The sequence below is a fragment of the Frankliniella occidentalis genome, unplaced genomic scaffold, assembly GCF_000697945.3.
Source record: "Frankliniella occidentalis isolate FOCC.00 unplaced genomic scaffold, Focc_3.1 Scaffold4, whole genome shotgun sequence".
Taxonomy (NCBI): domain Eukaryota; kingdom Metazoa; phylum Arthropoda; class Insecta; order Thysanoptera; family Thripidae; genus Frankliniella; species Frankliniella occidentalis.
The window spans coordinates 3859901-3872953 of record NW_026267134.1 but is presented as its reverse complement, the minus strand read 5'-3'; the positions used below and the strand labels follow the sequence as shown (position 1 = coordinate 3872953).

At 51.9% G+C, this 13053-nt stretch overlaps 2 protein-coding genes across 2 annotated transcripts in view; both read left to right on the top strand.

Annotated features, from left to right (window-relative positions):
* The window catches only part of LOC113204193 (protein inscuteable homolog), a 93721-nt gene that overhangs the window by 35668 nt on the left and 45000 nt on the right, over positions 1–13053 (top strand). The window lies entirely within an intron of this gene.
* Positions 7102–11306, top strand: LOC127749568 (uncharacterized). Its single transcript, XM_052268269.1, has 3 exons — positions 7102–8193; positions 8296–8503; positions 8934–11306. The coding sequence occupies exons 1-3, from the start codon at positions 7542–7544 to the stop codon at positions 11122–11124; spliced, it is 3051 nt and encodes a 1016-aa protein (XP_052124229.1). The 5' UTR covers positions 7102–7541; the 3' UTR covers positions 11125–11306.

The following is a 13053-nucleotide window of genomic DNA, read 5'->3' as shown; positions in this document are numbered from 1 at the left end:
CTCTCCCTCTCCCTCTCTCTCTCTCCCCCTCTCTCTCCCTCCCCCCCTCTCTCTCACCCTCCGTGCGCGGGCCCAGTAAACTTCAAGCTCTCACAACAAGGCATAACGCAAAGGGCCGTGCCGCACTACTGTCCTCCCATGTCTTATCGTTATGCCCCACGCGCGTGATGCAGGATATTGATCTCGTAAATTGGTTTGCATGCTCGCGCGCGGGGCCGTCTTGCTGGGGTACCCCGCCCCCGGGGCCCTCCGGGTACCTCCGGCTACCTCCGGGGTACCTCCCCACCCGCTCTAAATAACAGGCGGCCATCTCTCGCCCCGGCTATAACAAAGTATCTCGCCATTCATCACTACCTCGCTCTGTCTCCTTTCCTCTCGCTCGCTCATCGCTATCTCCTCTCTCCCTCTCTCTCTTTCTATCTCGCTCATCCTCCTTGTTCATCCCGTGCGTCCTCCTGGACAAGACGGGGCGGCGGCAGCAGCGTGCGTCCATCGTGAAGGCCTTCCGGGGGATTTATTGAACGTACAATCAATTTGCTCTGCGGCAAACGGGAGTGTGGAGAGATGGGTGGGGCGGGAGGGTTGCCTTTTAGGTGTACGTACAGCCAATTGGGAAAGAAAAACGAACGCTTTATGAACGAGTTGTGTTGGGGGGCGGAGAGCGGGGAGAGCGGAGGAGAGAGAGAGAGAGAGCTTATAACGCGCCATTCTTGTTGGTATCGGTGCATCTGCTGCGCTGTCGCCGAGAGGTCGGGGCGGGGCGGCGGCCGGCCGGTCGGTTATGAGGGTAATTTAGCGCGGCGGAGAGTAGAGGAGAGGTCTCCAGGGAGGAGAGGTGTACGACGCTCTTCAAATGGCACATCTCTCCCCGCTGCACACGCGCGCGGCAGCTAAGGCCAATAAACAAATCAGATAAAAATCGCATTTCCTCCCTCACCGTGGCATGTGTGTGTGTGTGTGTGTGTGCTGCGATTATTTCTTTTCTCTCTCTCTTCTTTTTTTTAAAGTCTTCCTTGTTCTTTGCTGATTATTCGGTGGTCGCGGCGACTTTCTGAGAATAAACAAAAGACCCCGGCGCGCTTTGAGCCCCGAGGCCGTGTCGGCTGTTATTCTTAGGCCCCTTAGCCGCCACCTTCCCGATGAGGTGTGTTCCGGTGAGCGGACGGAGACTATTTAGGGGGAGGTTATTTCGAGCTCGAGCGTGGGGCTCCCTGCTGCTGCAGCAGCTGGAGCCATGCAGCCCAAAGCCCCCCCTGCTGCATTCGTCAAGAGTAGTATATGTGTGTGGCTCCCTTCTGACTGCACGCGCCAACGGGAAACGAAATATGAGGCCAGTTTGTCTGTCGGATGGCCGTCAAATTCTCACTACTTCATCCGCCTGTGACCTTGCAACGGGCGTCAGTTGTGACGCCAACAGCGGCAACCATTTGTGAGGTGGGTTACATGGCGCGGCCCAGCCGCGAGAGACAACCGTTCTGAATCCCTCTGAGTGACACAACTGCCGATCAGACGGTGACTGCGGCTGCATCATCCGTGACAGACACGCGTGCGGCCGCGCCGAGGTGTCAGACAGAGAAAGTTGACCCCTGCGGCGAGCTAACGACACCTCCGCCCCCGAGAGCGAGAGAGACAGACGGGCGGGAGGGCTCTGCGGCCAGAGGGCGTGTCCTGGAACCATTTACAAACAGCACCTCTTCTTCTTCTTTTTTCCAGACGCGCCCGCTCATCCTAAGTTATTACATTTACGGTTTGTTTTTCTCTTCGATTTATCACGCGTAGACACACACATGGCCGGCGTCGATCTAGAAATTATTACACCGGTGATCGGAGAGATGATTTTTGAGCTACTCGGTCTCTTTTTTTCCAGCATGCGTAGCGTACTTCCCCCGACTACTTTATTCTTTTCTCTTCCCTTATTTTTTTGTCGCTCCCTGTAATGGGGGCTTGTGGTGTGTAGTCAAGCCTTTGGCGCCGTCATAGCAGCAGCAGTGTAAGTCTGGAATCAGGCGTAATCACGCAGAAAGCAAAAGGGTGAAGGCAAAACGGCTTGCCAGCGGATCAGCCGAACAGGCCGAACCAGCCGAAGAAAGTCTTAATCACACGTGCACGGGGACTACTGCTGCTGCATGTTCCCCGTCGCCTCACCGCACACGCCTCCCCTTTTCCTGCGCCTCTCTTTTGGCCGGAAATCGGGGTGAAAACGCTTGTAAAAGCGCGCGCTTCGGTTTGAATGAGGCGAGGCGACGCGCGACGGGCGGCTTGCCAGGAGGAGGTCTAAACGCGTGACGGGACGGGAGCGCCGCGCAGAGTCTCCGCGCGCTCGGAATGTCGTGTCGACGCGATCGCCGCGACGTCGTTATCGATATGGGCGAGTATAAAAGCGGCGATAGGAAAGAAAGAAAATAAGAAAAACTGTCGCGCTGCGTTTGTAAGGCGGCGGCCGGTCGTGTTTCCCGCCGAGGCGAGCTTGACTGTTTGCTGGTGGCCGCTCCCTATCGGAAGCCGGGCGATATCGCAGCGATAGAGAGCGGTAGGTATGTGTAAAGTAGTGCGCTGCTGTGCGCCGCACCCCGGGGCGGAGAGTGAGTGTGAGGTGTCACAAGCCTCTGCGATAATTATATCGGCACGACTCCATACGGCGAGGGGCATTAGCGAGGCCCGGTCGTGTCATCACAACCAGCCTTCTGAACGGAAGCGTTGGAGCGGCGCGGACACGGCGTGTGCAGCTCGTAACGCGCGCCCATCAGAGAGAGAGAAGGGGGAGAGAGAGAGAGAGGGAGAGAGGAGTACGACGGTTAGTCGCGCGAAGACGGGACGAAAAACAAATTTCACTTGCGATCGAAATGCGTTACATGGCCCCACGGCGAATGAAAGTGATATGGCACATGAGGTGCGGCGGCCCACGACGGGACGTTCAGTGAGCGGGCGCGCAGCTCGGCCGCACCTGCGACCATAGCGGGTGACCTCTGAGCTGCGCGACCTGCGACCTGCGAACGCGTGACCCCGGCTGGTCGCCGCGGGGCGGCGGCGGCAGAGGAGAGGAGTGGTCAGCGTCATCTTCAACCGCCGCGCGCCGCCGCCGCCGCCGTGCGGCCGACTTGTGCAAGCGTTACGTTCGGAGGGCAAGTCGTTACCCCCCCCCCCTATTCTCTCTCTTACCTCTCTCTCTCTCTCTCTCCTTTCTCTCTCTCTCTGTCTCTCTCCCTCTCTCTCTGTTCCCTGTCAGCTGAGCCTGGATGTTTTCATAGCCGACCGCGGAGGCGTGCACTCTGTGACACTGCGAGAGGTCTATGTCCTCTGACCCGCCGCCACTGGTGCTGTTGAACAGGTTGCTCTCTCTCTCTACCGCTGTCTCCTCCTCTCTCACTGTCTCTCTCTCTCTCCCACACGTCTCCAGCGAGTGCCTCGGTCGGGTGGAGTGGAGTAGAAGAGAGAGGGAGAGAGATGGAGGGAGAGACAGGCTGTTGGCGCTCGGCCCTAGATGCAATAACCGACCGCATACTTTCCCAACGAGATTGGCGTCCCGAAGAAGTGTCGACGCGCCTCCGTTCCCTTTGACCCCACATCGCGTCACCGCCGCCGCCAACGGCAGCAGCGCCATTGCAGTGCTAAAAGTCACCGGGCGGGTTCGATTTACTGCGGCCCGCACGTTCCTATTTGTATTTCCCGCCGATAAGAGTTGTTTCTTGGCGGAAGGGTGTGTGCGGGCCTTAGTGATAAGGCGAGGCTACCTCCTCACCTGCCCCCTCCTAGTGTCCGGTAAGGCGTGGAGGTGTGCGTGCGCGAGAGAGAAGGTGTAACTCAAATGACCGAACTCCATGCCGCTCTCTCTCTCTCTCTCACTCTTTATCTATGATGGGGGGGCCGAGCAGAGGGAGTTATCTTCACGCCTGGTGTTCTTCTACGCCCGGGTTCTACCATGAAGTTGAAGTATCTTACATCAAGATATCGGAGTATCGCCATCGTGAAACCTTCATGGGATGGGTATCGCTCTACGATAACACGGTGAGGTATACCGCGCTACCAATATATTTACGGCTCGATATTGTCAAGCCACAATAATGAGTACATGAGTCTGTAATCAATACTGAGCGGCTTTATCGCATCGAAATTATCAAAATCCATTCAGATATCAGCCCCACAGAACACGCGTGGGCGCGCGCGCACAGGACACACTGGAAATGCAAGTGTGTGAATGTCGCTCACCTGCAGGTGAGCGACATTCACACACTTGCATTTCCAGTGCAAGCCAGGGGAAGTCCCCGCGGCCTGCAGGGGTATATAGCCTCTTGCCCCTGCGGGTCCTGCTGGTCCGGCAGTGGCCTGACGCCGCCTCTACATATTAGGACCGGATCGATTATGTCGTTATCCTCAAACAGACGGGTCGGCGTTGCGCCGCGCGACTGGTACCCGGTTGCCTTGGATGGCGCAGAGAAGCGTCCGCTAATTATGATTCATTTTTTGTTTGTTTTTTTTCGTTTTTAATATTTCGACTTTCCGAGGCCTGCTGCTGCAAGGCAAAAGCAGATGTTCGCAGAAAGAGGTGCGGCGTTTTATGGATAACCCGGGCTGAGAAAAAGACGAGGATGAGGCTAGGCTGCGATTTGACCCTCTTCGTCTTCGTGCTGCGCCGAAAAAAAAAGGAAAACAAGATTTCTTTGAGAAAAGTATGTATGTGAGTGTGTGTTTGTGTGAGGTGTAGACGAGGTGGTATGGGAAATAATGGCGGTGATCGGTGGGAAGTGGAGACCGTGTGAATCACACGATCGAGCCCCCCCCCCCTCCCCTCCTCGCCCTCATCGAGAAATTAAAGATTGCCCCGTCGAGCTGCACAGCAATGCAAAGTAATTCGACCTTTTCTCGCTTTCCTGCATGCATGGCCAGGGTCGGGGAAGGGGTGGGGGGTGGAGTGGGGGGATTGAATAGCGCGCGAAGAGGAGGACCGGGCTCCTAACAACAACGGTCATCGCTGGTCAGTTACAGTCATCTTATTTTTATTTTTTTGCTCCAAGCGTCCCTCTATTTAAAGCGTTATAAATGCCCTGGCAGAGCAATGGGAAAATTGACTTTAAAATTGGGAATTACATTTTGTGATGTTCTCTCAGCCCCTGCGTGGAAAGGAAATTCCGTTGAGAAGGGGGGGTGGGGAGACCAAAAAAATGCGATACCACTCTGGTGTTTTCCAGAAGTTTGGTTAGAGTATTTGTACAAGCATATATACTTTTTAACTATATTATTATTACTATTATTCAAACCTTCGAACGTTGACGGCGCGGCCGCGGCCGCTGCGCTCGTCGTTCTGACCGCGCCTGTACCTCACCGCGCCAGTCACTCAGTCACCCCCTCCCCTCCCCTCCGACTCCAGCCAGCAGTCCAGCTGCAACCTCCTCGCGCCGCGGCTCCGTTCAACCCCCCTATACATACGGTCCCCCGAGCCGCGGCTGTGGGGTGAGAGAGAGAGAACGAGAGAGGGAGAGAGAGAGAGCGAGAGAGAGGAGGGTGAGACAATCAGTGCAGCCGTTACGGGGCGGCGCGGGGCGGCAGGACCGGCAGAGCCGGGGGAAAGTCATTGAGAGCGTGCCCGCGCGCCTCCGCGCAGCCCCGCGCCAGGAACTGCATCACATCGTCACCGCCACGCCAATAAGCGGCGGCATTGCAACGCGAGCGCGGCGCGGGAAAAAAATAAAATTTTAAAAATAAAAAGCACCGTGCACGGTATGGGATCACTTCTTTTATGCCTCGTTGGCGACAGCCGGACGAGTCGCGTTCGTGTCTAAGAAGGGCACGACGACGCCGCGTCCGCACCCAAAAAACTGAGCAGTTCATGGGGCCAAAAACATCGTACGTACTTGATCCTTAATTTTTCAAGTCCATATCTCCTGAATCAAGCGTGTTGTGCACTGTCAAGGATCAAGTACAGTGAACTTTCTTTGGCGTGCCTCGTGAAAACAGGCTTTAGAGGGTTTTGAACTGCTAGGAGCAGGGAGTTTTCGTTCCATGCGGGACGGACTGGACGGCCGTTAGGCTGAGGGGTGGTGGTTTGGTGAGGGTGACGGTGTCCCAGGCGACTGCTGTTGGCAGTGTGGCGAGGAAGTGAAGCAGTGCTTCTTTGCCCTGCTGGCCCTGCCGCGGCCGCGCTGGTATGCGCGCAGCAGCCCCGACACGAGACGAGTCCGGCCGCTGCTGCAGCAGCAGCAGCAGCAGCAGCAAAGCATTTGCAACAAGAAGAGCGGCTCGTGTGCGACGTGACGAGCGAGCAATTGAAGCAACAATTTTATAATTCCACGGCGGGCGGCCGCCCTTCCTCGCCCTCGCCGCCGCGCTGCTGGGGCACTCTTTTTCTTGTTTTTGAAAAACGGACATCGCTACCTCAGTGACAAGGAGCTGCCTTGCTGAGGAATCCCAAACTTTGATTGGAGCGCGTGCAGCAAAGCGCGAGCAGGCCTCGCCGCCCTTGCGGCCGCGGGGCGTGGTGCGCCCTCTGGGCGTGCCACTGTCGCCGTCCTCTGGCCCGCCGCTGTCGCCGTCCGGTCCTGTCCGCGGCGGAGCGGCAGGTGCCCTCGCGCCGCGCGGCAGGCGGGGCCGGGGCCGCGGCGGCGGCGGCCGGATCTGCATCGGGGGGCCTTAATCGGGTCCTATTACACCCGGCCTGGACAAGGCGCCGGCCGAGTCGTAAATCTCTCCCGCGGAGCCCCGCGCGACGTGTGAAGAGGTTATGTTGGCGCGCTTGTCGCGGCCGCGCGCGGCGCGCACACAGCCTGCTTTCGCGCTGGGCTGGGCCCGGCGGACAGCTCTGTTAGAGCAGCCCCGGCCCCGGATTGGCTGTCCTTATTAATGAGTTACAGCACTCGGTTGTGTTTCTTTTTTCGAGATTAGCCCGCTTGCTCGCGGCCGTGGCGCGGCTCGCAGTTCCATCATCCTCCTCCCCGCTGTTGCAGCAGGGCTGTCGCGGCCGCGCGGAGAGGAGAGGGTTTATCAAGAGCTGCCAACAAGGCGAAGGAGCTGCCGGAGCAGGGCTGCCAACCTGACCCGTTAGTCGCACCGCACAAAGTTATTAGTCGGCCATCGATTGCAGCCAGCAGAGGCCAATTAGAGACCGCATGCATGCATTCGTGAGCGAGTGCGAGCAAGGCGGAGCAAGCAGCGGGCTGTTTTAAGGTATCCTGATGTGGACAGTCCCTGTAGACAGTGCAGTCAGCTCTGAAATGTAAACTTTCCCCCGGGGACATAAGAAGCAAATGTGAGGGTCGCAAAGGGCTACAAGGCTGTCAGAGCAGACATTTAAAACAAATCATGGCATCTAGACTCTAATTTACGATAATTTTAAAGTCGACGAAATGCGGCCGGAGCCTGGTCGAGGCACTTTTGGATCTGACTCTCCGGTTTTCGCTGCCAACCTGAAATATGATAAGGTATTAATATAATGCAAGTTATTCTTGTTTCGCGTTCTAAACGGGGAGATAGGACTTTGAACAATGATCTATGTATGGTAAAAAATAAACAGGTACCCTATTTCAAAAAGTTAACTCCATTAAACATTGATGTCTCGAACTACTTTTTGTTTTGTGCGATGCGGCAACGTTGCAAGTGGTAGCCCTGCAGCAGCAGCCGACACGACGCCATGTTTATTTACGTCAGTCACTCACTGCCGGCCGCCAAGATCACACATCTCAACTTGGTATTCTTTATATTTTAATACCAAAATGCCGAGACATAAAGGAAGAATTATCTCCGCGAAGAGGCTGCACACACTCCAGGCTAAAGCAGCAGCCCTCAAGAGAGCCAGGGAAGCGAGACAAGCGGAAGAAACAGAGGAAGAGCTGGAACAAGCCGAGTGGGAAATCCCAGAGACGCCAAAGGCAGCTGTGCGACGAAAACTTAGTCCAGGCTCTGTCGAAGAAAATGCTGCACCCAAAAAGGCGAAGAGCACAGAAACCGAGGATAATACTAATTGTGCAGGAGGGCGCCGAATCGTGGAATACAAGGTGCTGGGAAAAGGCCTGTGGTGCTGCTACTGCAAGGAGTGCATGTCTCTGGACAACATCGAGGACGAGAAGTTATTTGGTTTGGGGTCTATTCTCAACGTTCGTTGTCACAAATGCTGCACTATCAACGTCGTCCCTACCGGGAAACGGCATGCAGATAGTCTAAACCGCGAAACTCTGTTCGATGTGAACGCAAAATTCGCACTGGGTAAGTGTTTCACGCGTGGAAACAAGGGGGAACATAACCCCACATCGTGCCAGCACACAGTACTGTACTAATGTTTCTTGGTGTTTATTTTTGTGTCTGCAGGTGTTATCAACAGTGGATCCCTTTACGCTCCTCTCAGAGCTTTGTTTGCTGCCATGAACATGCCTATTATGTCGTACCAAACCTACAAGAAGTATGAGCGCAGTGTGGGAAAAAAGGTTGAGGAGGTAGCCAAAGTGAGCTGCGAGGAGGCTGCAAAGGAAGAAAGGGAGCTCACCATCCAGAACAAGGCCGCCCTGGAGCAGATTCTGTAAGATAATCATATTACATTGTTAGCAACAACAATTCAGTAAGAGCAGTGATTATGTCATGCCAGTTCATGGGACTGTGGTGGGTGCAAGAATCGTATCAAACAAGGTAGCGTAAACTGAGTAACTTCTCAACCAGTAGTGGTGAAAGTGAATTTTTTTAATAGTACTATAAACGGCTAGTCACCATAACATATTTTTAGGTTATTAAACAAGTCCGAACTGTGATATTATTGTTGACATATTCAATGCTTTATTGTTTTTGTTGAACGCGACTTTGTTTTTTTGATTGTTTCTTTTAGATTCACTTTATACTTGTTTATTCATGGCTCTCTATCATGTATTGTTTTGTCAATAAAACAAATACAAAGACCCATGTAACAATTCTACTGTATTTAATAATCATGCTACTTATTTCTTCAACACTTGTAGGCCAGAACATCTCAGCGCAGACTTCATCATTCCAACGACAGTGACAACATTTGAAAAGGTGGTAAGGATAATGGTATCGTTTGACATGGGTTGGAGTAGGAGAGCGGCTGGAAGAAATTATGATAGTTTAAATGGGTATGGGTGTATGGTTGGTAATTTTACGGGGAAAGTTATAGATTATGATACAGATAATAGAATGTGTATGATGTGTGAAGCAGGCCACACTCCCGATACACATGATTGTAGGTTAAATTATTTTGGGAGTGCTAAGGGTATGGAAGCTCATGTTGCGAAAAAATTAGTAATAGATAGCAATATCTTGAAAAGCCAAAATTTAGAGGTTGGTGTTTTGGTAACAGATGAGGACTGCTCCTCTGTAGCAGCTTGCAGGGCAGCAGCCTCTCATGAAATTGTTAAACAAAGTGATAAGAATCATGCTAGCAAGGGGGTAAAAAAAGTTTTATATGGCATGGAAAAAAAACATGGTGAAATTAATGCAGAAGCAATTAAGTGGTTGCATACTTGTTTTACTTATGCTTTATCTCAAAATAAGGGAAACTCTGCTGCAATGGCTATTGCTTTAAGAGCTATACCCCTCCACACATTTAATGATCACACTCTTTGTGGCAATTGGTGCGGCTACAAGAGAGATCCAGAGAATTATGATCATAGAACTGTTCCGGGGGGATTCACAAATGAGCAACTTAGAGAAGATTTAATTGATGTTTTTAACAAATTAGCTGACAATGCCAACAAGTTTTCTGCTGCTGCTTCAAGTAATAGTAATGAAAGTATAAACTCTATGATGGCTAGAAAGTGTCCAAAAAACACCTGCCTCAGTATGTCAGAGTCAGCTGATTTCCGTTATGCTGCAGTTGTGGGGAAAAAAAATTTGGGAGAGGTTTACACCCAAAAGACTATGGAGTTGACTACTCTTAGTCCTGGCATTCCATTTAATACTTCATATGTAAAAAGCACAGATAGAGCAACTACAAGTAGGCGGTCCCTTTATAACACTAGAGACTTTAAAAAAAAAAGAATAATTAAGGCTAAACACAGGGCAAATATTAAGTATAGAAAAGAGGTAGCAGAGGGCACCACTTATGAATCAAATTGTAACCTTTTAGTACTAGATGGAGTTGAAGTGATACCGTTGGGTGAGGATGATATTTCTGAGAACTGGTTGGTTGGTGGGGAGGCTGAGGGAGTTGTAGTTTTATTTGATTTGGAAACAGGTGGGCTTAAAGCTGACTCTGACATTTTGCAAATAGGGGCTAGATGTGGCAAAAAAATTTTTGACACATTTATCAGGCCCACAAAATCTATCCCAAAGGAAACAACTAAAGTTAACGGGTTAACATCCAATTCCGGGGACCTCTTTAGGCATGGAAAACAGGTGAAAGCAATCCCTCTCCAAGCTGCCATTACCAGTTTTATAGATTTTCTAGTTTCATTTGGAAAGGTTGTTTATTTGTGTGCTCATAATGCCTTTGCATTTGATGGTCCCAGAATTTTAGCAGCAATCACTCGCAGTGGCCAATTGCAAAGATTTCAGTCTACAGTAAAGGGTCTTGTGGATTCCCTACCTATTCTTAAAAAAAATAGACCTGGAAAATCAAATGCATTGGGAATAGTTGCCCAAGATTTAAATATTTCATTAAAGGATGCACATGATGCTGTAGCAGACATCACCATGTTACATCTTATTTTACAAGAACTAAAATTGTCAGCTTCATTTCTCATTTCTGAATCTATACTTGTAACTACTTTAATTAACAGAATGGAGTTAAAAAGACATCTAGAGAACGTACTAACTAAGGGCATGCTAGATAAATTTGCTAAAGGTGGTTTAACAGTTGAATCTATTCAAGACACTTTTAATGCCAGTGGTGTGACAGGAGTAACTACATTAGTGAAAAGTGTTACTAAACATCAAGCCTCCATAGACAAATTATGTGATTGGTGTCAGAAGCAGAATGCAGGGCATTCAACTACTGCATCAGTGACAAATAACACAGTTTTACCATTTACAGCTTCAACCTCTACTGCTACTGAACCTGTTAATGAATTTTTACATGTAGCATGGACTTCAAATGAACCTGAAGAAAGGCAGTCCTCCCCTGATCTTTTTAAAGAATATTTACCTCCTGACTTCGAGACCAGCCAACAGTTGCCATTCGGAGACTTTTGAATCTATCATCTGCGTACACTACTTGGTGCTCTCACATACCAGGTTGATCATTGTTTTTGCCCCGTGAAAAATAAATTTAACACTTTTGTCACCAGGTGCCTAACGGATACAATCCAATTGGTAAGACAGTTAATTATGTACATTACTTTTTTTGTTTTTATAATAAATTGTGAACAAAATAAGTGCTTTTTTCCTCTCCTAATGCAAAGTGCATTTCAATCTTCCACCTAACACTGTTCAGAGAACATAACATGGCTGCATCTTTACACACTCCCATATTAAGTGGAGGAAAAGTATAGAGTTTGAATGATATATTCACTTTAAACTAAATTGAAGGCAATCAGTGCACACTCATACGGTTCATCAAACGACGGAACTACACTCTAAATGTAAAGAGACAACGTTGCTCCCAAAACGGAAACGTTTCCGTGCACATACAGAACGGATGCAATATTGTTTGTATAATTGGACAGATTGTAACGTATAACAATTTGTCCAGTTCCATTCGGTTTGGATGTGCACAAAATTGTCCCTTTACATGTCGAGTGTAGCGTCGCGGGGCAGGAACTACGTTTGAAAGGAGCGCCAAGGGAGTGGGAGGGCTGCGGGGGCCGGCGGGGGGGCCCTGCGTGGGCGGCGTTGCCGTCATGCGGGGGGCCTCCTCCACAAAATCGTCACTTTGAGTTGTTTAAAATGGTATTTCAAGCAAACTATCTTGCAAAATGAAGTTATTTTGTAGTCGACTTGACCGTCAAACTCTAAGGAATAAATTAAGTCCTCTTTTACGGCAGTTGTACAAATAGTATCGTTTTAAACACAAATTAACATGGTCGACGGGTGGTTTTCCCATAAGAACCAATGCTAATTTTATTTTTATTATATCTCCTAAACTATACTGTAAGCACTTTTCATATTTCACCCAACGATTTGAGTGGCATTCATTACCAAGTGGTGCAAATTTCAGACAAATTAAACAACAGAAACGGAATACATCAGGATACCTTAACATACGGGCCTGAGTGCGGCCGCGACCTGGCCCAACCCGGCGGCCGCGGGGCCGGGCTCATGGACGAGTGCGAGCGGCTCGGGCAGGGAGGTGACACATGGTACCGTGGGACCACGCCAACTTCTTGCCCAAGACGCCCGCCCGCCTCCCCTGTGGTGCGAGCAAGAACAATGAACACCGCCATGATTCTTCTTCTCCTCCTCCTTCCTCGCCGCGGAGCGCGCTCGCTCCCTCTCTCTCTCCCGTTTAGGGAGCCTTTCTTCCGATCCCCTTTGCTTGGAGCGCGGCAAGAAGTCGCGAAAGGTCAGGGCCAGGTAAAGGGGTCGGAGGGTCGCGCGGGTCGGAGGGTCGCGGTGCTGCTCGGGGTGGGTTCTCACACGGCCAGGGCCAGGGCGGCGGCGACGAGGTGGAGCAGCTCACGCATGCGGCCCCCCGTCCCTGGCCCCCGGCACGGCGGCCCCGCGCGGCCCCGGCGCAGCTGAGCTCAGCGCGTAGAGCGAGCCTGACATTTCTGAATGGAAAACAGTCGGGCGGGGTGCGGCCGCGGCCGCGGGACAAAAGAGGAGACGACGGGGAGGTATGGGGGCGGCGGTCCGGCCGCGGGTCCGGTCCGGTCGGCTTTATTGTTCACGCCCCGGAGTACAGCTCGTAGCTGCGGTAGGCGACCAGGGTGGCGATGAGGCCCGCGATGATCTTCTCGGCGTCGGCGCGGTTGTTGGCGAGCACGAGGAGCGCGGCGGCCACCATGGAGGCGGGCGCGGACACGGGCGGCGCGGGCCAGGACATGTCCGTCACGGACCGGCCCAGCAGCACCTTGGCGCCGGGCCGGCCCACCAGCCAGCCCCAGGTGCCGCGCAGGGCGCCCACCAGCCCGGGGACCACGTTGTTGCCCGGGTACGTCTGCGACAGGGAGGGTGATGATT